General features: G+C 39.5%; 1 protein-coding gene across 11 annotated transcripts in view; it reads right to left on the bottom strand.

Annotated features, from left to right (window-relative positions):
* Window positions 1-27388, bottom strand: part of N4BP2L1 (NEDD4 binding protein 2 like 1) — a 63928-nt gene extending 36540 nt beyond the window's left edge. For 3 of the 11 annotated variants that reach the window (XR_011466307.1, XR_011466308.1, XM_070380458.1), the window contains exons 1-5: window positions 27072-27388; window positions 10137-10264; window positions 9738-9826; window positions 7765-7841; window positions 6259-6309 (exon numbers count right to left, since the gene is read on the bottom strand). Coding sequence is in view for 7 of the 11 variants with exons in the window: in XM_070380458.1 (XP_070236559.1) it covers window positions 6259-6309; window positions 7765-7841; window positions 9738-9826; window positions 10137-10264; window positions 27072-27250 (524 nt within the window). In the remaining 4 variants the exon portion in view is untranslated. Of the gene's footprint in view, window positions 1-4651; window positions 6310-7646; window positions 7716-7764; window positions 7842-9737; window positions 9827-10136; window positions 10265-27071 lie in introns of those variants that run through there. The other 8 variants (XR_011466309.1, XM_070380459.1, XM_070380457.1 and 5 more) reach the window with 4 other exon arrangements.
* Between the last annotated feature and the right edge of the window lie 72 nt (window positions 27389-27460).

Here is a 27460-nt window from a genome sequence, read left to right as displayed (position 1 = left end):
TCATTTTGAAAGTGAAAATTGCTCAGTTGTGTCCGACTCTTTGTGACCTATGGACTCTATGGTTCATGGAATTCTCCAGGCCAGAATACTGTAGTGGGTAGCCTTTCCCTTCTCCAGAGGATCTTCCCAACCCAGAGATCAAACCCAGGTCTCCCCCATTGCAGGCAGATTCTTTACCAGCTGAGCCACCAGGGAAGCCCCAGAACACTGGAGTGGGTAGCCTATCCCTTCTCCAGGACATCTTCCTGACCCAGGATATCTCTTTCCCTCACACACACACCCTCTTTCCTTCTCTCCCTCTAACAATTAAGGTCTTCTTAATCACTGATGTAGCTTTTGCATTTTTATACTGGTGAATTATTTGACAGTTGCTATCAAATTTGGGGTGTCTCATTTTTTTTCTGGTCTGCATTTTTTTATTTCAGGTTTTAAAGGTAACATTTTCTGAAAACATATGAATGTATAGGTTTGCATTTTACAAACCAGCTTTTCCAATTTATTTTCTTAGAATATTGATACGTTTTGTGAGGATGCAAAAAACAAGCTGATTCGTTTACTTAATGCAAGTAATCCCAAGTGGTCCACCCCAACTAAAGACTGTACTTCAGCACCACCCACTGCTCAAACAGTCCTTGGTTCAGGAAATAAGTTTCCGGTAAGTTAATCTAAATTTAACAGATTTTATAAATATTCTATAGAGAGGCAACAATATATTCTGATGTATACCTAGTAAACATGATAAAATGTAATTAAACTTAATTAGAAAGTGTCATTATTAGTGCCTCCTATAGGTATAGACTACCTGGAAAGTTTATCTTGTTTATTGAAGCCAGAATGTAACACTCTGTGGGGGCAAATTTTGTAAATGGGTGCTTTCATTTTTAGCATTCCCAGTACACGTGACTGAGAAGACGTTTTTGCCCATGTCTTTTTGCTCAGAGGACTATGCTATATAATTAGGGTTGTTTCTAAGCTCAGTATAACTCTTTAAATCACAATAAAGGCAAATCGAGCTAAAGTCTGTAATTTTGGCTAAAGACTAGTTCTTAAGTAGCTAAACTTGCTAAGTTATATATATTAACTCATTTAACCTTCACAACAACCCTGAGATAAAAATTATCTACAGTTTACGAACAAGGAAACTATGACATACAGGGGTTAAGCATTTGCCTCCAGTCACAATCTAGAAAAGTAGGAACATAGGCTGTGTTCTTAAAATGATTTAAAAATGCTTATTTTTGTTTAACCTGTTAATAACAAAAAGATTAAAGCATAAATTATGTCTCCGACCTCCTTTTTGCTTTTACTACAATTATTCTTCATCTTTATTTTCATGTCATTTTTATATCCTCTTATGCAACAATCTTTCCTTCTGGAATAAAAATAATAATATTAATGTCTCTTGAAATCATAGCCACTAGGGGAGTGAAAGTGTGTGGAATTTGTATGTTTAAATACTTTTTAATAAAAGCTAATTTGATTTTATTTCATATATTAGGACGTAATTATATAGGCTACTTCTTTGTTTTTTTTTTCCATTAGCTGTCTTCTCCCAGTAGTGAGATGAATTACCAAAGTCCATTATCACTTTGTAAGCTAAATGAGAAGTCTGTCTGCACACCTGTATCAGCCCAAGTGACTTCAAAGTCTTGTTGCAAAGGGGAAAGAGAGACTGATGACCCAAAAAGCTGCAAAAAGAGAAGAGCCTTGGATTTCTTGAGTAGACTGCCTGTACCCCCACCTGTTAGTCCCATTTGTACATTTGTTTCTCAAGCTGCACAGAAGGCATTTCAGCCACCACGGAGTTGTGGCACCAAATATGAAACACCTATGAAGAAAAACAAATTGAATTCTCCTCAGATGACTCCACGTAAAAAATTTAACGACATTTCTCTTTTGGAAAGTGATTCGATAGCTGATGAAGAACTTGCACTGATAAATACCCAAGCCCTTTTATCTGGTTCAGCAGGAGGAAATCAACTTACATCTATCAGTAAGACCACCAGGACTGTTCCCACTAGTCCTAAGGATTATGTTGGACTGAAAAGGCCTTACACTACATCTGTGATCAAAGAACGAGAGAATTCCCCAGCCAGGACTGAAGAACAGGAGACTAATATTCCGGACACAAGTGCAATAAAAAACAGATCCAAGAGACTGCAAAGGCGACAGAAACCAAAATGACAATAAATTAGTTACTGACTCAACCTTTCCAGTTTGTAAAACATACACAGTTTCAAACTGTATATCGGAATTTGCATAATGAGTAAAGGAAGGAAATAGTTAAAAGTTTATCTGTGGTTTGTATATCACAGAAATGCTCTTTCCCTTTTTCTTTATTGGTATATTCTTATTTCAATTATATATCTTAAAATTGTGTAACTGTATATTAACTAATCAAGAAAATCTCCTTTAAATCTTTATGACTGGGTTTGATCACTGTAAGTATTACAAATGAAGTAAACACAACTGTTTCTTTTAGATTGTGTCCTTGTAACTACAGGAAATTAAGTAAAGTTATTTTGACTCACATAATTCTTTTTGGTTTAGTTCCATTTTAGGTTTGTTTTTAAGAGGTAACCCACTATGAACCAGTTTTTCATAATGCACATGTTGGTTCTAATACAGGTTTTTCCTGATCAAAAAAGTCAAGATGAGTAAGATATTATAGTGGTGTTTTCTTTCGACCAGTTCTTCATCCTTAAGTCAGCATGACTACAAGAAAAACAGAACCCTCTGTGCACTTCCTTTTTTGATGCCATTTTGATCTGTAAAATTAAATTATTTATTAAAAGTTGAAATACTTTAAATCAGAAACAGACTTCATTGTGTTAATTTGTCTTTATTTCTTAACAAAATGATCATCTGGACTGCAACTTAAGAGAAAATCTTTCTTTCAAATTGGCACTGATTTTCCTTGCTTTTAGTCCTATCACAGGAGTCAGCAAGCAGTCCCTTTTAAACCTAGTTTTCTCCAACCACCAAAGCAGATGAGAACCATTCAATTTAAGATGGTATTCTCATTTGTTACTTTAAAAAGAGGAAAAAGAGAAAGCAGTTCAAACTAGGAGCTAAGAGCATAAAGTGTTTTAGTATGTCTTAAATTTATATACAATATCCTGTTTTTAAATCTCATTATAAACACACCTTAAAGCCAAGAATAAATCCTTTTAAAAAGCAATTTTCTTCCTTCCATAACTGTGACCCATGTTTTTTCTTGCTTCTAAAAATTAACATAATAGTCTCTTCTGCTGTTCTTTTTAACTTAAGTGTTCTGCCAGTCTTGTTAATGTGATTTAACTTTTTTTCATAAAACAATTTGGTCTTCATGTCCTAATCATTTTCCCAATGATCCACACACTAGAACAGGGAATAAAACTTGAGTCTCAGCTGAACAGAAAGAATTATAAGAATTCAGCCTTTTTGTTTCTTGAAAAAACTTAACCTATAACCTCTTTCATTTTTCATTAGCATTTAGACTACCCATAATGGAGACATCTAACATACACTCTGCTGTTTATAAACTGTAAATAATATAGCCAAGCTATATAAATGTGAAGCTTGAGTACCTATGGATATTGTCCCCTCAAAAGTGACAATTTAATGATTACAAAGTCATCAATGTACACTGCATGATAAGGGGTAAATGGTAAAAGCGATTTGTGTTACTCAACAATCACTTAATGAGAGCCTCTTGTGTATAAAGCACTCTGCCAACCCTGTGAGTAATGCAAATGTGAATGCACAAAACAAGTCAGTGTTAAGTGTTCAAAAATTTTTTAAAATCAGGAGTCATGGGTGTTGAAAGAAAAAATAGGTCATTTCTAGATGGGATAAACAAAGTTGGTGGCATTTTATTAATTTTATGCTCCCCAAAAGGCAAATGTAGCAGGGAACTATTCTGAGCTCATTCAGAGTAGGACAAATACAAAGTAGCCCCGCCCAGGCCAGGTGAACCAGAAACCCTAAGCAGAGAGTCAGAAGTAAATCAGGAGGGCTTGAGTTATGATCCTTCAGCTGCTCCTATGGGATTGAGCAAAGGCACTCTCATCTGGACCCTCTGACACTTCTCACCTCTACTATCCTAAATGAGTCAAGCCACCCACACTGACCTAGTTCTGCACTGACTAGGGACCATGTTGACTAGGATTACCCAGGACTATCTAGGGTCTGGAAAACAGGAGTACTGTTAATGTGGATTATCATCATTATTAGATTATTATGTGTTAAGCTTGGATACACAGAATTTAGCCAAACTATACTTTAGATTCATTCAAATTCACTTAATTTTAGTTTGTTGGGCAAATTCTGCTACTCAAAGGAGACATCAATTTTTTTAAATGTTAATGAAAAAATTACAGATCATTGCTGGTAATCATCAAGATGTTGAATAGATTTCAATAATACTAGATATGGAATATTAAAGTAATACAGTCTTTCTAATGTATAGAGATCAAATAATTTATACACACAAGTAAAATATAAAGTTGCTTTTATCTTTACCTCTGTGTTTCCTAGTCATTAAAGAAGATGGGTAAATATAGTTATAGAAAAACTAGTTCTTAATAGGGTAGAATTTTGTGGAATTTATGGTAAATAAGTTTTTTATTTTCTTAAACCCCCCAAAATTAGATTCAGTGACAAGTCCATATAAAGCAATACCATATATAATTTTTAATAACCATAAAAGCACCATTATATAGAACACTTAAAATAATGCTTCACAAAACATTAGAAAGAAGTTGTTGGCCAACAAGAAATAAAGCATACATCCTACATGGTCTTATCTGTGGTCTCACACCAAATTAATCTGATTCCAACCTGTTAAAATTTGATTTGGATTCATAAATTCAATTTTAATATAAGAACTGTAGTAGAACTTTGTCTTAATGCCTCACAAAACACTCAGACTGCTCCTTATAAGAGGAGCATGACTTTTCCTGTTTCCATGTGAGGACATTCTGGATGCTTCATTCCTTGTACGCCCAAAACTTTGGCGCTGCCAACTGATAATACACGTTTATAGGAATAATTTTTAAAAATTGCTTAATTATTCCTCTTAAAAATTGGTGTTTTATAAAGGCAGGCTTGTTTTATATACACTGTTAGCTCAACAGCCAAACAGGTTTATCCCTGTTATCAAACAGGTTTAACCCTGTTTGATAAAGTGGTAGTTAAAACACAAGATGTGACTTGAAACAATGACACTGATTTTCCTAACAGATATTTCTAACAATGACACATCGCTAAAATAAAGGGATAATCTCCCAAAGTGTCTACCTCGAAAGACAATATTCCCTTAGGTGTATACTTCCTGATGGCTCAGACAATAAAGTGTCTGCCTGCAATGCGGGAGACCCAGGCTTGATCCCTGGGTTGGGAAGATCCCCTGGAGAAGGAAATGGCAATCAACTCCAGGACTATTCCCTGGAAAATCCCATGGACAGAGGAGCCTGGTAGGCTACAGTCCATGGGGTCGCAAAGAGTTGGACACGACTGAGTGACTTCACTATATACTTCCTGATGTCTTCATCTTAAAGGAAAATCAATATCATCATTACAGCCACACATCTCACATTTTTGGATACACAGATGATCAAAAGTAGCAGTGGCACTAAAAAATTGTTCCTGCCTACTATTTCTCCTCCATCTTTCCAACTTTCCTGATGGAGATGAATTTCCTGAAAAAATAGACTGCTTCAGAGAAAGGGCTACTGAAGCTTTATATTAAAAACAGTTCATTAATGAGCCTATGTGGTTGATTACGTTCTTGGGTATGTTCTCAGGTTTCAGTTTTGAATTAGTTCTTTCCCTAGAGAAAGGATTTTGTTTAATCAAATCGGCAGAATTCCCAGCATCAGACCATGCACATAGGATCACTTTAACAAATGCTTGTTGAAGAGGCATCTAACGACTTCTGCACAGAAACTCTCAGGCTTGACTATTTACACTGGAATTAGAGCTCTGACTACCACTGAACGGAGAATAAATACCAAAAATTGAAGTAAAAACTGATTTAGGAAAATTCGGAATGCCCATAAGAGAGGCCTCTAATACCCATGGTGACAACCACCCCTTCTGTTAAAGGAGCTCTCATTAGTGAAGCTGCCATGCGCCCTCCGGTGTGGGAACTCTGCATAGGTGTTCCAGTACCCTGCACCGTTGGAAGGAGATGCATTATTCCTGTCCTGGTTTCTGTTTGCTCTGCTTGGTTTTTCTGCGTGCAGCACACTGTAAAAGGTAACATCATGTTCATACCGTTCTTTCATTCGGTGTATTTTCTCTCTTGGGACTCCATGAATGTTTCTTCTACGTGGAAAAAAGAAATGCAAATGTTTAGTTAAGGCAGCATATCAAAATGAGTTATATTTTACAAGTGTTTGTAGTTTATAAGTCCTGTATTATTACACAGATATGCACTCCCTATTCTCAGGATGGAACTCTGACAAAAGCAAAACATCATGTTAAGCAGTTATCATTCAGCTCAATTGTTTTTCATGCGGCCCTGCACACCCCCGAACTACCCTGGGGCTAGCAAAGAGCTAAAACATCAAAAAATGCTCTGTTTCTGGAAATCTCAATTCTGTGCTTCAAAACATAAGAGCACCATGAGCTCTTCTTATGTGTTTGCCAATTTGTTATGCATATATCTATAATCACTTATGTCAGTCTTAGATACTTCTAGATCCTTATTAAAACAACATTTCTTCAATTCTCATGGACATGAGGATCAATTGGGGATATAGTTTTGAAATGTAATTATCAGAGATTTCAACTAAGAATGGGGTCCATGAACCAGGACTTTTAAAAATATTAATCTTATTATTTATTTTTTGGCTGTGGTAGGTCTTTGTTGCCACAGTACAGGGGCTTTCTCTAGTAGCGGGGCACAGGCCTCTCATTGCAGTGGCTTCTCTGTTGCAGAGAACGGGCTCTAGGTGTGTGGCTTCAGGAGTTGTGACATGTGGACTCAGTGGATACAGCTCCCAGACTCAGTAGTTGTGATGCACGTACTTACTGCTGCTCTGCAGCACATAGGATCCTCTTGGACCAGGGATCAAATCAGCATTCCTTGCATTGCAAGGCAGATTCTCAACCACTGGACCACCAGGGATGCTCCATGAACTAGGATTTTAACAGTCACCTCAGCTGATTCTGACAGAGGTGATTCACACATCCCTTGGGAAACACTATCTGCTTGTAACCATAAGATGAATTAGACTTATTCCTAAAAAGTAAATTCTGACCTCACTGGTTACTTTAAATCATTGACATTACCAAATAGCACAGATGGTGAATTATCAGAACCCATGCATTCAATCAACAAGTTAGTATTATTTGGACATTTATTGCTTTACAAACTAGAAGCAGCATCTAGACCATAAATGAACCACAGACTGTTCAATATCTGAAGGTCTTTGTTTAGCCTAAGTGCAAAAACACCACTCACAAGTGCAATCCCATGCAGAGGAAAGTGCTTTTAAATGTCCATTAATGAAGAAGCATTTTAGCAGAATGTTAAATATGTCCTTTTTGAGGACCAAGTCCAAGCCAAGATTTAGCATTTAGCATTATATTAGAAAACTGACCCCAAAGTAAAGTCTTTCACATTAATAATTCCAAAGTTATCAATTTCCAAGAATTACCATTTCTGGCCTGAAAACTACCATGTCCATTTCCAGCCTGAAAAGATTCTTTTGTTCGGTCTGAAATACCTGAAAATAGCAGGATACATAATGAGGAGCTAGAAAAACAAAGAAGTACCTTGCTAACTCTTGGACGTTGAATTTCCAGCGAGTGTCAGGTTCTCGGAATATAACTTCATAGTTATTTTCAAGTGCCTGATTTTTCAAAAGTACATAAAACATTGAAGACATGGTATGTATGTTTGGGAATGTTTATGCTGCCATTTAACATTTACTACAAATCTTTTCTAACATTCCTTTTGTTTAACCAGTAATTTAATGCCTTAATTTATGTTAACAAATACAGTTGGTACATATCCATACTTAGCCACACTCAGATTATATTATGGTTCCCAATGATAACTTTTCAGTAATTCTATCTACTATGTAGGAAAACGACAAAGTTCTTTGTTTTGAACCTTTAAAAAGATAGATCATTGAACTAGTTTTAAATTCCCTGTCCATAGGAATGAGCAATGAATTCCAATGGTTTCCCAAAGTCCCGTATATGTGATTATCATAGGTTCACTGGCATCAAGTGCCTTGGCTAGTCCTCACAGCTTGGTTTACAAAGTGAGAGTACCAGAGGCACAGAGCTTGGGAAATAAAAATGATTTCCACATACTTCACACATTCTTCCCTCCAAAAAGTAGCTCTCCCATCCATGCCACATAGTTTGGCTCAATTCACTGTGCCATATTTCCTTGAGTTTAGAAAATGATTACCATTTCCATGGAAACATCAAATGTTCTTTGCATTAATTAACGGACTACTACTTATTTTATCTCCAGTTGAACTTTCTGTTATGACTACTGTTTGTTGTGTTATAAAATACAGAATAAAATGTGCTAAGTAAGGGGATTTCCTCTTCATTCTTTAGATGGACACTTCTAATTTCAGAAGGGTATCAAATATCATATGTGAAAAATATCTAGTTTCTGTGTCTTAGTAGTAGCTGTGGATGGCTGGGAAAGATTGTGCATGTCTAGAAATTAGAAAACAAAAAGTAAAATAACTTCCCTTAAGCTACTCTCAGTTAAGCCCTGCCTCTTGGTTCTGGGTTGTGCCTTAATTAACCTGACTCTTCATATCCCTGTCCATTTTTCTCCTAAGTGGATGTTTGATCCATGAACTGAAGTAACCACAAAGTTGATGCTCATTATGTCCTACATTCAGCAAAGTCCCACAGTCTGGGCCTAAGTAAAACTGATGAAAGTATCTAGACAAAAGCACACCTCTATTTAAGCTACTGTGCCCAAAGTATTTAAAAAAAAAGCTTAAAAACAGGCTGCCATGAGTCCAGTTTTAGAGATTCACTTTAAAATTAGCCAAGTAGGGAGAATACTCAGCTGTTTTCTTCCTCTCCCTGTTTGTGGATCTTTTCTCCTTATTACATGCAGTAAGGAATGAAAACATATTAGCACAAAAGATGAAATATGTCTGAAAAGTAGATCATACATACTTCATAAATAAAGAAAAATGTACACATTGCTTCATTCATCTGTTCTGACAGTAGATGGCTTAACTGTTACCTTTATATGTGCATTTATATTTGTATTCTAATATCTTAATAGGGTTACAGCGTTACTCCTGAATCTGTTTTTAAACTAAGAAATTCATTGCCCTGGAACTCCATGCAGCAGCAGCACCACATAGCACTGAAGTCCCCAGCGTGGCAAAGACAACTGTCCTAAGAACATCATCTACAGCTCCACTGGAGGCATCACCTAGTCCAGCACTTCTCAGCAGGTTTCAGCAGATGCTCCTACGGATGCCTTCCCTTAGGAAAACAACCAAGACAGAAATGCTGTCAAGAATTCAGACCAAGGGCTATTTTTAAAATGTACCCTGAGGTAGTATTAGCATCTCAGCAAATTTCAGCCATTGAACGGCAGAGAAACACTAAAATAAAACCTCTTTACCTGATTCCTGGGAGAACTACTATTAATGAATATGAGATCACAGAAGACCAAAAAAAGAAGAAAGAACAAATGTTTCAACTTTCTCACAAAATGTCCAGAACTGAAAATTCAGAATGATACTTCTTCCTACCATGACTGCATAGGGCTTCATTTCCCAGGCGTGGAGGTTGGTATTATCAATAATAATGGGGGATATGCCATTCCTCATTGCTTTTCTTGCTGCAACACAATGTTATATAACAGTGAACAACATGCAACAATCACAGAAGGGCGAGTGTACTCCATATTTTGTTATTTTTATTACAGGATGTCCTCATTACACAACTTTAATACTACCTATTTCAGAACCCATTATCAATAATTTTCTTTTTCCTGGAATCTAGGGAGATTACACTCTGGCATTCTGTTTGAGAAAGAAAAATGGCAGAACTTTAGATTAAGCTCCTTCCATAAATTTTTTTCATTTTGCAGGAGCTACAATCTATGTGCACAAGAGGATTTCCCAGGAGCTTGGAAAGGAATCTGTCACCTCTTTTCTGGTTCCATTCATGAGCTTCCTCCAGAAAGTCAGGATTGAACTCATAGGCACCATCTTCCCTGAAGAAAAAATCATCCGTGCTGAAAATCAGGGCTCTGGGAAAGTCGTGTTGCAACTGTCTGGAGAGTGGGGAAACAAGAGATTATTTTATGACTATGCATTTTCATACTATAAATCATTTCCTTCTATCTCTAACATTTAGCAGTTTATACTTGTGAGACCACCAGGTTTGAGTTGTTGAAATTCATTTTAAAAAGAGAGAGTCTCTCTAGAAGGTATCGCTCCTTCATAGGGGTAAGGAGAGGGCTGAGAGGGGACTGTGTGTGTTGCCCAACTCTTTAACAAGTGCTGATCACCACCATGCTGATTTCTGCAGCTACCAGAGCTGATTCTAGATGACACTCTGGAGGCTTCGCTGCAGGGGTGACAAGAGTGGGCACAGCCCTCACTGACATTCCTCTGTGATGCACCACTGCCCAAGTACCCCTGCTGCAGCCCCTTCCTGCACCCCCTTACCTGTCCTGGGTCCCCTCGCCTTGGAGCTCTGTTCTCCATAAGGACCCATGTGAGACACTGGTTCTTGCTGAGGTATGAAATGTAGATAAAAGTGATGTGTGTGCTACCCCTCACAGGTACTTTAGCAGTGACCTAAACCAAATTCTAAAACCAGCAGAAGAAAAGATGCAGATGCAACATTCCCTAGGCTTTCCTAAACTTCTATCACTCTCTCTGAATATGAAAATACCACACAGAAAAAAAGAAAAAGCATCATGGAGTCCCCTCTTTAACGTAGGAAAGAAAAAAAAAAAAAGCATATGAAGTTTTGCACAAAATAACTTCAAAGAGAAGATATTTCTACATGAAATCCTTATTCAGACTTTTTTGGGGGAGAAGATGGCTATTGTGCTAGACAGTAACAAAGTAAATTGCTGATCCTCCTTTCCTCACCTGTAAAAACTGGGGATAACAGCACCCATCTTGCTAAGTAAGGATGACTACCTAATAACCTGGGGAAGCGCCTTGCGCAGTGCCCGACACAATGAGCACATGGTTCTCTCCCTTCTCCCTGTGTGGTTCCCCAGCGTAATTCTAACTTCAAACAAATTGACCAGGCAGATACAGTCCATAACAAAACGGCCGTGCTCAGAATAAAAAGATATTTAAAAGTTGGAGGAAGGACTTCCCTGGTGATCCACTGGTTAAGAATCTACCAACGCAAGGGATGTGGGTTTGATTCCTGGTCCGGGAAGATTCCACATGCTGCACAGCAACTAAGCCTGTGCACCACAACTGCTGAGCCAGCATGCCTAGAGCCCATGCTCTGCAACAAGCAGCCCCTGCAATGAGAAGCCCGCGCACTGCCACTAGAGAGGAGCCCCTGATTGCCACAACTAGACAAAAGCCCACACAGCAACGAAGACCCAGCGCAGCCAAAAATAAGTAAGATTTTTAAAAAAACAAGAGAAAAAATATGTTGGAACATAACAAGAGCAGGAAATGTAAAAAGAAAACAGAACTATTCAGCTCTGTTTGTTCTTCTCCATCAAGAAGAATGCTCTTTAATCAGGAAAGAGCATAAGGCAGTGAAACCACAGATAATGAGTAAAGCACCTAAGCTGCTGGAAACACTTGGGTTCAGTTCCTGACTCTTCCACCACGGTCATGTGGCCTCTCTTTCCAAGCTTCTGTGTTCCTGACTGAAAACTTGTATAATATCACGACCTATTAATCAGAGCTTCTAGTAAGAGCGAAATGAGGTGAGGTACGGGAAAACATTTTTCAAGAGGTAAGGTACTTTACAAACACAAGGTACTGTTATTTTATTAATAACAAATGAAGTCAGATTTTCCATCCAAAACTGTTTACATGCCATCGTAGTAAAGTGCACTGGAGTGTGTACACTCCAATGTAGGAGTGCTAGGAGCGGTGGCAAAGAAAATCTGGCCATTTTAAATACACCACAGATACAGAAACGGACACAAAAGCCAAGTATAAAGATCTGATAAAACGGATTTGCATAGTTTCTTTGTAAATGTCTTTTAACCGTAAAGATACTCAAACTGAAAAGCTCAAATCAGATATCCAAACGTTAACCTCCAGGGCAAACAGTTATTACAAAGACACCTTAGAAGAAAACCTAAGGGCAACACTAACTGCACTTTCAGGTGTGCGGATTTTATATTCGTAAATGCTCTACGGTTTTTGAATTCTTTTCATCATTATCTAGTCTAAACATGAAAGTCTCATTCAGAGTTTAAATAATATTGTGTAACTTGTTTTCCTTATCTTTTGTGTACTAAGTTAAGCAACTCTGGATATTAGTTCCAGAACTTCTTAAATATCCCTTCTAAATCTGGCTTCATTTGTTTTCCTATTAAGTCTGCCACTTACAGCTCTGGTTTTGTCATTTTCAAAATGGAGTTTTTCTTTGCATAGACATAGCTTTATCTCCTCTTTATGGTTTATATTATCTACTAGAAGTTAATACTCTAATTTTTCATTAAAAAAAAAAAACTTTTAAGGCATGTGTTCAATTCACATTTTATTTGAATTCTATTCCCTTCTAGAAAGCAAAAAAGAAAACACAGCAAAGTATCGCCTTGTTTGCAAAATTTTGCCTTAGAGTAAAAGTTAAATTGTTCAGGACCACTATGAAGCTGAACCACCTGCTCATCATTTCCCAAGACACATGTGACCATAGCCTATATGGTCCTCCTAACAAACAGGCAGGAAAAATAGGACTGTTTTTCACCTTTACAACTCTAATGGAACTGGGGGACTGGAGAAGATCAAAGGGTGGACTTTCTGATCTTGCTGAATGATCATTCTTTCAAAACTTGTTTTACCTTCACCTGAATGTTAAATCAGCACTGGCAGTCATGGTACATTTTGAATACTCAAGACTTAAAAGCTCTCCTAACTAAATGAAGAACTGATTCAATAGGCAATCCTGAGAGTCTAACACTTCAGTGGAAGCAATAAATACCATTCCATAAGCTTCAGAAGTGACAAGCATAATGCCCCAGCTCTAGCTTTCTTAATGGTGGTCAGGAGCCTCATGCATTAGGGAAATTGAGAATGAAAAAAGGGGGGAAAAAAAAGACAATTACACCCACATAATTTTCACCTCTGCAGTGCCCCCCAAACTCACCTGACACTACTACTATGAGAGTAACTTAGGTTCTAATCTTGATTTCATAACATCACTCTTTTGTGTAATTCTTTAGTTTAACAATAGAGAAACATTTGAATATATTTAGATATCTATTAGTCACTCACCCACTCATTGACAAAGTCCAACATTAGTATGTAACTTTGAGTTGTACCCCTTATTACTGGAATTTTCCAACATGCAAAATAGAATAACATCATCATTCCCCATGTACCCACAGTCCAGCTTTAACAATTATCATTATATGGCCAGTATTGCTTCATCTGCTTCATACTTCATTTCACCAAATATCTTTTCAGTGTTCAAATTTCCCTGATTGTCTCATAAATCAGTTCAGTTCAGTCGCTCAGTCGTGTCCGACTCTTTGCGACCCCATGAATCGCAGCACGCCGGGCCTCCCTGTTCATCACCAACTCCCGGAGTTCACTCAGACTCACGTCCATCAAGTTGGTGATGCCATCCTGCCATCTCATCCTCTGTCATCCCCTTCTCCTCCTGCCCCCAATCCCTCCCAGCATCAGAGTCTTTTCCAATGAGTCAACTCTTCGCATGAGGTGGCCAAAGTACTGGAGTTTCAGCTTTAGCATCATTCCTTCCAAAGAAATCCCAGGGCTGATCTTCAGAATTCCTACAATTGGTTTGTTTGAATCAAGAGCTAAACCAGATCCATGCTTTGCATTTGGTCCCCACATCCCTTAAGTCTCATTTATTCCATAGTTTTCCCACTCCTTTTTATTTCCACCTAAACTTTCCCCCCACAACCTTTTACATTTAGAAAATGTTCAAACCTATAGAAATAAGTTGAAAGAATACTATGAACACTCCTTACCCTCCATTATTAACATTTTTGTTAACAATGTTAACGTCTTGCCTCATTTATTTTACTTCTCTCACATGTGTATTTTTGATGTACCATTTAAAAATAAGTTGCAGACATCATGATACTTTGTTCCTACATGCTTTATCAAGTATCTTCTATAAATAAGAACATTATCCTAAATAATCACATCACAACTTAAAAACTGAATTATAAACTATAAATATTATAAATATATACTATACATAAATTATATACTAATTTATATTACAATTTTATATTACAGCTATTTATAATGCATGCATGCTCAATTGTGTCCAACTCTTTCTGACCCCATGAATTGTGTAGCCCACCAGGCTCCTCTGTTCATGGGATTTCCCTGGCAAGAACACTGGAGTGGGCAGCCATTCCGTTCTCCAGGGGATCTTCCCGAGCCAGTGATCGAACCCGGATCTCCTGCACTGCAAGTGGATTCTTTACCTCTGAGCCACCAGGGAAGGCCTTAGCTATTTATAATAGCCAATGTTAATAGATTTTTAAATTTAAAATGTCCTTCATGGTACGAATAACATCTTCACAGGTTCAAGTACAGCATTTAGTTATTAACGTCTCTTTGGTGTCACTTAATCTAGAACTGTCCTCATGCCTTCTTTGGTTTCCCTTTTTTTTAAAAAAAATTTTTAATTGAAGGATAATTGCTTTACAATATTGTGATGGTTCCTGCCAGATATCGACGTGAATCAGTCATAGGTATATACTTGTCCCCTCTCTCTTGAACCTCCCTCCCTGCTTTCCCTTTTTGAAGAGTCTAGTCAGTTGGCTTGAGAATGCCCCACATTCTGTATTAGCCTGGTTATTTTCCTCATAATTAGATCCAGATTAAACATTTGTGGAAGGAAAATACAGAGGTGATGTTTGCGTACCTGACTGCACATGATGACCATCTGTACCATCCTGCTAAGTTTATCATTTGGCTAACAGGTGGCATCAGCTAGTATTGCTCCCCTTGTGATACTACATTATGTTGGGGTGGGGGTGGGGAGTTGATGTAACGAGAGGCCCCGTGTAACATCCTATTCCCCAACAACCTTTCCCTCAATGAGCTTTATATTCATTGCTGATCACTGCCAAGTGAGTTATTACACTGGGAATAGCAGAATACTTATTACTTCATGTAATTTCTTCTGTATTTACTAGGTGGCATTGTTTAGTAAAGAAGAGCACTCTTCCCTTTCCCCTTTTAATAATGCTTACCATCGTCATTCTTTATGATGTTCAAATTGTCCCAAATTTGACAAGCAGGTGCCCCCTCAAACTGGTTCCTGTGTCTTGCTCTACACCAACCTTAAAAATATTACTTTTCCTTTCTAATTAGCAAAGTAACACATATTCAAGGCAAAATATTTTGGAAGAGAAAACTGAGACACAGGAGAGGTTCCTATATTCCTCAACCTAAAAATAATTACTAATATTTTGATTGTCTTTCCAGGAGATAGAATTTTTTTTTCTCATCTGATATTTTGTTCCATAAAAACAGAAACATAATGCAGAGAATATCAACTTCTCTTCACTAAACTTATTTCCACAGCAACTATTTCCCACCTCATGAAGTATGATTCTATGCCATTATTTTTTTTAATTATTTTAATTGGAGGCTAATTACTTAACAATATTGTAGTGGGTTTTGCCATACACTGACATGAGTCAGCTATGGGTGTACATGTATCCCCTATCCTGAATCCCCCTCCCACCTCCCTCCCCATCCCATCTCTCAGGGTCGTACCAGTGCACCAGCCCTGAGCACCCTGTCTCATGCATCAAACCTGGACTGGCGATCTATTTCACATATGATAATATACATTGAAACATATATATATTCTCTCAAATCATCCCACCCTCACTTTCTCCCACAGAGTCCAAAAGTCTGTTCTTTATGTCTGTGTCTCTTTTGCTGTCTCACATATAGGGTCATCATTACCATCTTTCTAAATTCCTTATATATGTGTTAATATACTGTACTGGTGTTTTTCTTTCTGACTTACTCTGTATAATAGGCTCCAGTTTCATCCACCTCAGTAGAACTGATTCAAATGTGTTCTTTTTAATAGCTGAGTAATATTCCATTGTGTATATGTACCACAGCTTTCTTATCCATTTGTCTGCCAATGGACATATAGGTTGCTTCCATGTCCTAGCTATTGTAAACAGTGCTGTGATGAACACTGGGGTACATGTGTCTCTTTCAATTCTGGTTTCCTCGGTGTATATGCCCATCAGTGGGATTGCTGGGTCATATTATGACATTATTTTTGATGAGTTATTCATATGGATGAACCATAATTTACTTAACCAATACTCTGTGGTCAGGTATTTAGTTTGTCCCCAACTTCTTTGATTCTCAGCAAGTTTAAGTATTTTTCCTTATGTGTGCTGCTCATTTAGAGATATTCTTTTGTGAACTGCATTTTCATGTCCTGTGGTTGTTGATAAAACCTCCTTATTGGGAGGTTTATGGCTAAATTAATTTGTAAAATCTTTATTAAGTACCTCAATTTATTTTTAATTTTGTTTATAATGAACTCTAACATACAAGTCTCAATTAACAGAACTTTTCTTAGTCACATGAACTCATCTTTTACGTTCTACTTTCTGTCTTTGATAATACATTTATAACAGTCTTTCCCAACCCAAGATTATGTAAATATTCATCTATGTTCTATTATATTTCACTCCTCAATCCATCTAAAATTTCAGCTTTTATGTGGTTAAAACAGAATGAAAATGGATCCTTATCTCAAGCCACTAATAAAAACCTGAAATGGATTAAAGACTTAAGTGTAAGACCTGAAGCATAAAACTCCTAGAAGAAAGCGTAGGGGAAAATCTCCTTGACACTGGTCTTGGCAATCAGTTTTTAGGTATTACATCAAAAAGCACAAGCCACAAAAGCAAAAAAGTAGTAAAAGAGGCTACATCAAACTGAAAAGCTTCTACACAGCAAAGGAAACAATCAACAAAATAAAAAGGCAATCTACCAAATGGCATCACCAACTCGAAGGACATGTGTTTGAATAAGCTCAGGAGTTGGTTGTTGGACAGGGAAGCCTGGCGTGCTGCAGTCCATAGAGCTGCAAAGCATCAGACACAACTGAGTGACTGAACTGAACTTACCAAATGGAAGAAAATATTTCCAAATCATATATCTGATATGGGATTAATAACCAAAAAATGTAAATAACTCATACAACTCATTAGCAAAAAAAAAAAAAAAAATCCAATTAAAAAAAGACCAGAGGATCTGAATAGACATTTTTCCCAAGACACACAAATGGCACACGGGTACATAGAAAGGTGCTCAACAGTGCTAATCATGAAGGAAATGCAAATCAAAATCCCAATGAACTATCACCTCACTCCTGTTAGAATGGCTATCATCAGCAAAACAAGATATTAAAAGTGTTTATGAGGATGTGGAGAAAAGGAAACCCTTGTGCACAGTTAAAAGGAAAGTAAATTATTGCAGCCTCTGTGGAAAACAGAATGGAGATTTCTCAACAAGTTAAAAATAGAACTACCCTGAGATCCAGTAATCCCACTTTTGGTTTACACCCAAAGGAAATGAAAACAGGATCTTCAAATTATCTGTATACTCCCCATGTTTACTAAAGCATTATTCACAATAGCCAAAATATGAAAACAAGTGTTTGGCAGTGGGCAAGTGGATAAATGTGGTAAATATATGCAATGGGATATTTTTCAGCCAGGAAAAAGGAAATGCTTCCATTTGTGACAACATCAATGAACTTTAAGGTCATTATGTTAAGTGAAATAAATCAGACAAAGACAAATGCTATATGACCTCACTTATACGTGGAATCTAAAAAAGTCAAACTCATAGAAACAGAGTATAGTGATGGTTTCCAGGGGCTGAGGGTGTGGGAAATGTCGGTCAAAGGGTACAAACTTCCAAGTAAAAGATGACTAAGTTCTGGGGATCTAATGCACTGCATGGTGGTTACTGCTAATCCTGTATTATGCACCAAAAAGCTGCTGAGTAGATCTTAATATGTTCTCATCACAGAAAAGAAATGGTGATTATGTGACACAATGGCAGTGTTAGCCAAGACTACAGAGGTAACCATTTTTCAACGCAGGAAGGTATCAAATCAACACACTTTACAAGTTAAACTTACATAATGTTATCAGTTACACCTCAATAAAGCCTGGAAATAAAAAAAAGACAAGTGAGTGGCACACATGGATTAAAACCCAGGCTTCTGGCCTCAGAGCTTTACACTAAACAACTGTAACTGAGGGCCATAAAATAAACCACAGTTATCTTCTTTCTCTAGTGACACTGAGGTTGTCTGCAATCTTCTGTACCATAAACAAAATTTTCAGTGAACATCACTGTGCCAATCTCCTTGTGAATATGTAGAACATCTCCTGAGGGTATATCCTCAAGTGGAATAGAAATGGAAATATTTTAGGTTTTTTTGAAAAGTAGAGCAGGTGTTATTTAAAATTTCCTTCCTTTCAGAAAAAAGAAAAAAAATTTTTTTTCTCACAGAATATATGGTGCATGAAGGCAGGGATTTTGTCTTTTTTTGTTCAATGCTCTACTCTACATGAGACATAATAAATATTTGGTAAGTGTATGAGTGGTTCTTAAATATCAGGTTTTGTTGCCTTAATTATGCAAACTTTGTATAGGGTTGAAAAGAATCTCTGAGAATTTCTATTTACTCTTTATGTGTTGAGAATTTTACCAAAACCTCAGGTTTATCCCCAAAGGAGACTGGGAAAGAGCATTCTTCCTAGACTCCAGTACTTCCTCTAGATGTTATCGGAATCTTCCCCAATGACTGTAAGCTGGGAGGCAGGAAACAGGTTCAGCAACTCAGCAACCTGAGGAGAATGGGGAGGGAGACATAGCTGTAAAAATCTTGAGCCTGATCAAGGTGTGGCTGATCTTCTTGGTGCTGCCAACTGCAAAGCCAAGGCTAAGCCTTGCCCTTAGGCAGATGGAGCTCAGCCATCACCAGCTTCATGAACGCCGCCAAGCCACAGGGGCTAAGGGCATTCCAGTAAATAGTTCCCAGGCCACCCCAGGCTCACTCTCGTCCTCACACCTCCAAAGCAGGGCATGTTTATGAGATTCCAAACCAGACTCCTAGTTAGCCCTCATGTGCCAGAGTGGCTCCACTGCACTTTCCAGCAGAAATTCCTTTCAATGTCTTGTGTGTGAACAGCAACTTTCCAGAGAATTCAGCAATGCCACAGGTTTCTCCTATGTTTAATGCTTTGTTGGTCAACTCAGTCATGCTCCGACGAGAAGGAATCACGTAATAACATGTGGGTTCCTTACCCTGACGGTTGAAATACAGATAAACTAAGCTCTTTTTATCAGAGAAGGCAACGGCAACCCACTTTAGCACTCTTGCCTGGAAAATCCCATGGACGGAGGAGCCTGGTGGGCTGCAGTCCATGGGGTCGCTAAGAGTTGGGCACGACTGAGCGACTTCATTTTCACTTTTCACTTTCATGCAATGGAGAAGGAAATAGCAACCCACTCTAGTATTGTTGCCTGGAGAATCCCAGGGACAGAGGAGCCTAGTGGGCTGCCGTCTATGGGGTCACACAGAGTCGGACACGACTGAAGCGACTTAGCAGCAGCAGCAGCAGCAGCAGCAAGCTCTTTTTATAGGGTATTGACAAGTTTTTTCATTACACAACAGATTGAAATCAACCTCATTACACTTTGATCAGGTCACTCTCACTGGCCTCTTCCTTTGGTGCAGAAGAAAAAAGTCTGATTTGAAATAAGGAGAATTTATCCACTATGACCTTGATCAAGATATGTAACTTCTTGAAATAATGCCATTTGCAGCAATATGAACAGACCTAAAGATTATCGTACTAAACAAAGTCAGAAAGAGAAAGACAAATACCAAATGATATCATTTATATGTAGAATCTAAAATAACAATACAAATGAACATAATCTATGAAAAACAAATAGATTCACAGATATACAGAACAGACCTGTGGTTACCAAAGCGGAAGAGGGAGGGAAGGGAAGGAATGGGAGTTTGGAATTGGCAGAGGAAATTATGTGTAGGATGGATAAACAACAAGGTCCTACACAGAGAACTATATTCAATATTCTGTGACAAACCATAATGGAAAATAATGTGAAAAAGAATATATACATATATATATATGAGTCATTTTGCTGTACAGAAAAAATTAACGCAACACTGTAAATCAACTATACTTTAATACAATTTTTAAAAAAGATATATAACTTCTTAGAGTTTAGTGTCTTCAGCTTGGACTAGATGAACTCTGTGAGAACTTCCTGATCCTTTCCTGAGATTTTCCTATGAGAATATTCTTCCCCTTTCGTTTCTTTCTCTATTTCTACTGCTTCTCTAATCGTAACCACACCTATGACATTACATGGCCCAAATTCAGTAGGATCTTCTTCCCATACCCCAGTAGCTCAAAGACTATAGTGGTGGTGATTCTCCTGTTACCTTTCTAGTACACGACTGAGAAAAGACACTGCACTGTGTGTTCTTACTCTCCGTGATCACAGGTAGCATATATAGTCCTGTTTCTTCCCAACCTTCAGAGAGAGGCACTGCAAGGACTCTCAGCACTGGGGAGAAGAGATTCAGGAACCACCTTAGGAAAAAAATCACTAAAAATATAAAAAGTCAGTAGCTTCTCCAAGTAGACCTGAGTGGCTAAAAATCTGAGATGGCACCTGCCTGATGCTCTAATTTTCATACACACAGACCTGGAATACTACAAACTCTCTATTTTGACCTTGCTTTTACTTATGAGAACCCTAGCCTCATAATTAAAAACACCATGGTCCAGAGCACTGTGGAGCGAATATGCTCTGGGGTCTAATTACTCACTACTTAGTTAACCTAACTAATCCCCTCTTCCCACTGCTTCTCATATTTTTTTTTTAAACTGCATTTGGTTTAAAGTGTACCTTCGTCCCCATCTCTGTTCTATCATTGCATCACATCAGGAAAGCATCCTTTCACCTCCTTGGACAGCTCTGGTGCCAAGAAATAATGAAAACTTATTTCTCTTGATGGAAAATTACAAGTCATCCAGACATATGAATAAGGAGAAAAGACAGCTGTCAGTGAATATCCTTTGAGCCTACTGAATCCATATCACAAACCATTTTTGATGGTGCCTAAACAAACATTGCAAAGGATGTGTGTCATAAAAGCATGGTCCCCAGGCTTTGCTTTGACTCAAACTTAAAGATTTAAAATGCATGAACTGACTTAAGGTTGAGAACTTTTAATTTTTCAAACAAGACCATTAAAATTAAAAAAAAAAAAAAAGACTACCCTAAACTATTGCCATTTCAAAAGGATGTTTTAGTCATATATTCATGTAAGGCAATATTATTCAGTCACAAAGTAATGAAATTCTGACACATGCTATAACATAGATGAACCCTGAAAACATTAAGCTAAGTGAAATAAGCCATACACAAAAGGACAAATACCATATGATTCCCCTTTCATAAGGTATCTAGAGTAGTCAAATACAGAAATAGAAAACTGATCAGAGGTAGGTTACCAGGAGCTGAGGGGAAGGGAGATGCATTGCTTAATGGATAGAGTTTCTGTTTGTGGTGATAAAAATTTTTTATAAAAGACAGTGGTGATGACAGCATATCACGTAATTAATAGCCCTGAATCGGACACACTTAAAAACGGTTAAAATGTCCTCAAAGGGGGGACATTACACACACACACACAGAAGAAAGCACAGAAGTAAACAGAAATCCACAGATGTTTTCATTGAAGTCAGAGGAAAGAACAGGTGCAGATCCAAATGAGTATATATCAGTTCAGCTGTGGAAACAAATAGTTCTGGATCACCTGCTGAGGGTAAAAGGGTCTTGGAATTGGAATTCTATTTCTTCTCTCAATCCTATACTTTTTTATCCAGCTTTTTAACATTCTCCGTGGTCTGGCCATGGGGTTACCTAACCAACACACTCAATATGAACAATTCACTGCAATCAAGCCCTGCTACTCGTGAGCCTAGAACACTCAAGGTCTTTCCTATCCCCATCATCTTATGTATGATGCTAATCCTTTTCCTTGGCTTTCTGGTCTTCAGACATCCTCCTGGTCTTCCAGGGCAGTCTGAGAACCACCTCCACATGGAAGAGACTAGCTCTTCCCTAATTATCCTATCCTCCTAATAACCATCCTCAGTGACTCCACTGGCCTTGACCACCACCAGCACAGAAGAGGCTACTTCCCATGAGACTTTACTTACCCACAGCAGTGTGCTGGTTACTATCTTCCATTTGTTAGTCATGTGTAGGCTCCTTCTCTCAACCTTATATTATATATACCTTACTGTGCTTAGTCACTTCAGATCAGATCAGATCAGTCACTCAGTCGTGTCCGACTCTTTGTGACCCCATGAATCGCAGCACGCCAGGCCTCCCTGTCCATCACCAACTCCCGGAGTTCACTGAGACTCACGTCCATCAAGTCAGCGATGCCATCCAACCAGTCGTGTCCAATTCTTTGAGCCACCATGCACTGCAGCCCACCAGGCTCCTCTGTCCATGGGAATTCACCAGGCAAGAATACTGGAGTGGGTTGCCAAGCCCTCTTCCTGGGGATCTTCCCAACCCTGGATTGAACCCAGGTCGCATTTCTGGCAGATTCTTTACCATCTGAGGTGTTAATAGTCTTATCAGTACTTAGGAAATACTTCTATTGTTGACTAGTGAATAATTAACAATAGTTGGTATTTATGAAGACCACACATTCTACAGTGCTTTCACATTCATAATCACAGGATGATTGTTTTTTTTAATATAAATTTATTTTAACTGGAGGCTAATTACTTTATAATATTGTACTGGTTTTGCCATACACTGACATGAATCCACCACGGATGTACACATGTTCCCCATCCTGAACCTCCATCCCACCTCCCTCCTCATCCCATCCCTCTGGGTCATCCCAGGGCACCAGCCCCAAGCAACAGGATGATTGTTTACCACAGTATCTTAAATCCTCACAATAAACTAACTAAAGGAATATTAGCTCCATTTTAATGAAAAAGAACCTGAGGTGTTCAATCAAATGATCTATACTAGTTCACAGGCTAATAAAATGTAATAAAATAGTTCATAATTAAACAATTAATAGCCCTGAGTAATTAAAATCAGTCTCCTTACAGATTAAAAAAAACTTCTTTGTATGTCCAAACCAAGAATAACCCTAGGGAAGCCCTTTATATAAAAAATTACTGATTTACTTGGTTATTTAATAAATGCTTCATCATACAACCTATGTCTATCGAGCCAAGTTATTGAATAAAACTACTTGCAGTTAACTTAAAAAGTTATTTTCACCTTTAAAAAGTTTGCAAACTTTTTATGGAAAAAGTTGAGAAAAAAATGAGAAAGTCAGGGGCAAAAGTCTGTATTCTACCCACTGCCTAAAAATCAACTATAGATACTTATCTTTTTACACATTTCTTAAAACAAAAAATGGTATTTTTGTGTATATTAGAACATAGATGTCAAACGTACATCTATGTTTTCATTAATAACACGTGACTTATAAGCCAATCCTCTATTTTTGTACACTTAAGTTGGCTCACATTTTTTTCTAGGACATCAAAACTCTGTGCTTAACATCCCTCTAATCTCATGCACTTGTCCAGTTATTGCCTTAGGATGAATTCCTGGAAGTAGAGTTTACAGGCCAATGACAATAACCTATTTTTGAAATGCTTTTTAAATGAAATAAAGGTGATAAAACACATATAGCAGGGAAGCTAATTTTTTAGTACTCTGATGTACTTAAAAATTTTAAGGCAGATAAAAACTTCAACTGTTTTTTAACATGCCCATAGAATTTAAATAGATGTTTTCCACATTCCAGTCCCTGCAAAGTGTGAAAACATACAGATGAAAAGCACAGAAATCTAACATTGATTTGGGACACCAGACAGAGCCTAATTTCAAAAGCATTTTTATTTGTTTAATCAAATGAGAAATGAAAGTTAAGTAGAAAAAAAGATGAACCTGCATTTGTAAAAGCAGATCTCCTCCAATTTTTTTTTTAAGTTTTATTTTCCTGATTCAAGAAATACATGCTCATTATAGAAAATTTGGAATATACATAGAATAATAAAAATATGAATTTCCCAGAATCCAACAATACATAAGATAGCCTTACAGTTTTTACTACTTTCTTACCTACGTGTATTTTTTTTAAAAACAATTTGCAATCCTCCTTTTCTCCCCACAAATGGCCTGTGACGTTCTGCATCCTCACTGCAGGCCTCTCTCCTTGCTGAGCTGTGGCTTGTATCCTTGCCTGTTCTCCTGATTTCCATGTAAATACACAACCCACCTCAAAGCAGGGCCAAAGTTCTGTGTTCTCAGAATTGCCCAGGTCCAGCCTATCAAGAGACCTCACAACGTCAGCTCCCAGCTGCCTCCTTCACTTCAGAGTCAGGCTTCTCCCCAGGAACACCATGAAGATGATCTCAGCTGGTCAACATCTTCAGCAGAAATGAACACCTCTTAAAATGTATACAGCGGTTTAAGGTTTAACAAGTTCTCTCACACAGATGTAATCCTCACAGGAGTCCTCTGAAGCAGATGGAGCAGATTTCCCTGTTTAACAGGGAAAGAAACTGAGGAGTTGAGAGCACAGCTATTCCATGGCAGAGCTTGGATTTGAAGCCATAAATTAGGACTTCCCTAGTGGTCCAGTAGTTAAGATTCTGCATTTCCAATGCAGAGGCACAGGCCCGATCCCTGTTCCAGGAACTAAGGTCCCATGAACCATTGGGTGCGGCCAGAAAAAAAGAAAAGCCATAAATTGACTCAAAGTTCAGAGCTCTTTACCTAGCCTTTACTAACAAAACACTTTTAAGTCTTACAATTAGAAATTAAGAGCTAGAAAGATCTTCAGTAAATCATCTAACCTAATCTCTTACTATTCACTTATAAGGAAAGTAAAGAACAGGTGACTGTCCAAAGTCACCAAACTGTTTTGTGACAATGAGGATCTAAAAGCAAAGTCTTCAGACTTCCAGGCCAGTGCTCATGGCAGCCATTCCTAGAGAGACGTTCTTTAATAAGTTGGTCTCTTATCTGGTGTCTTCCACTTGGCCAAAAGTCAACCAGGAATTAAAATCTTAAAAGTGTAGCTGTTAGAGCCAGAAGGGACCTTAAGATCAACCAGGCCAATGCACTAGCTTTGGAAATGAAGAAAGTTGAGGCCTAAAACACACCACTTCTGCTGTTCAATTCTGTGCACCCTGCACTCACCATATTACTCCCCTCTGGGTAGCTCGAAACAAAATCTGGCCAAAGACGTTTATTCCCTTCTTGGACACAGTGTGTGAGAGGCGACAGATCAGCAAGGCCAAAGTAAAACTGAAGAGGGTTTGACTGCAAGAAGTATCTGGTTGGTAACAGATGTACCCACCATGACTATCATAAAATAATCAAGTTCTGCCAGGTTCCAGGAAAGCTTCCCCATTCTCCACTCAGAGAAAAGACCTATTGAAATGTGTGTCGTTCTTAGAAAAGGGTACCAATGGCCATTTGGAAGTCACCAGTTCCTTGAATCTGTGAAAATGTAGCAATAAGGTTTTGCTAAAGGCAAATCAGCCAGGAATCCTAATTAAAACTGGAAGAACATCCCCAGGGCTGTCATCTTTCCCTGACCCTACAGGACCCAACCCTTCCTCCCACGTTCTTTGTGTACCATTCAAATCCGCTTCTGATTGTACGCTGCCACCTGGATTCTTTTTCTAAGGTTCCACAGTTCCACGGCCAGCCCCTATGATTCTACAGCTAGCTAGCCTTATGTCTCTGGTGAGATGGAAAGCTCTTTGAGGGCCAGGGACCACTTCTACTGAACACATACTACTGCCAGACACTGCGCTTTTGCAGGGTAAGATATGGCCCCCACCTTCAAGAAACTTACAGGATAAACAAAACCATGTGCAAAACTGAGCACAGCCGCAGAGGTGTAAACAGGAAGCGGAGGAGCCCTGAGTACGAGGATAACAGACTTGAGTCTTAAAGCGCTGTTGTAATCAGTTAAGAGAAAGGGCAACGGAGGGGCAAGCCAGGCAAAGGCAAACCAGGCAGGCGGGCCAGCGTCAGCAAAGCCAAGGAGAGAAACAGTTCAACGCTGCAGAGTGGTGGGAGTTGAGGCTGGAGCGGCAGGCCTAGCAAGGTGGCCAAGGCAACAAGCCCGTGTCATTCACGCTGCCCCGATACGGGGGCAGCTGACGCAATTCGCGGGTAAACTAATTTGGGCGCCTTGGGGACAGTTGAAAGGCTGTGTCGGTGACGGCCTGCGAGGCCACGCGACCCCCTTCCAGGGGCACCTGTGCGCCTCCGCAGTCGCCAAAGCACACGCGGGGCTGCCTCGACCTGCCAGATATTCTACGCGATCGCGCGCCCTGGCCCGGCCCCGACCCCCGGCCCGAGCGTCTCCGCTCTGGTTTAAAACGCCTGTTGACGCACTGTGGCGGGTGCCTGCACGCCAGCGGGCGGCCCGGCGGTCTCCTCTGCAGTCGCCATCGGGCTTTCCCAAAGAAGGCTGCCCTTGGGCCCCCGACCCCAGGCTGCGAGAGTCGGGGAGAAGGCGTCCAGCCCCGCTGGCAGGGGTCCGCGCGGTGGGGGGCGGGGGGGGGGCGGTGCCATGGGGGCTCGCGCCAGGCGCGGTGCAGACCACCGTCCTCCCGCGAGGGCGCAGCCTGGGAACCCACGGCACGGGCCGCCGCGTCTCAGGCCCGCGGCCCGGCCGGGAACCGGGTGGCCCGGCTTCCCCTCGGCAGGCGCGGGCTGGACCGGAGCCCGACGGGGACTCGGCGCGCGGCGCATCATTACCTGGCCAGTGTAGTTTTCCCCGAGCCCGGGAGGCCTCGCAGGAGGTAGAGGTGTTTCCGAAAGCTGTGGCGGCGCGGAGGTGTCCCACGCAGGGGCGGCGGGGCTGGCGGCCGAGGCGGCGGTGGCTGCTGCTGCCGGAGGCTCAGCCTCCCAAAGGATTCAAGAAAACTCTCCTCCATGGGGTGGGGGCTGGCGGCGAGAGCCCTGCGTTCCCTTTCCTGAAGTCACGGTCTTGGCCAAAGCTGTTGTTTTTGTGGCTCTCCGGCCATGTGATAGATGGAGGGGCGGGCGCTCGCAGCCCAGCCCCTCCTTCCCACCCGCCCGAACCGCGCTGCGTGGGAGGGGTCGTCCCTACCTGGAAAGCCGGGGACGCTGGGAGACTGACAGCC

This window comes from Bos mutus, chromosome 12 (assembly GCF_027580195.1).
Source record: "Bos mutus isolate GX-2022 chromosome 12, NWIPB_WYAK_1.1, whole genome shotgun sequence".
NCBI lineage: Eukaryota > Metazoa > Chordata > Mammalia > Artiodactyla > Bovidae > Bos > Bos mutus.
The sequence above is the reverse complement of the archived record's forward strand: the minus strand, read 5'-3'. Positions and strand labels throughout refer to the sequence as shown.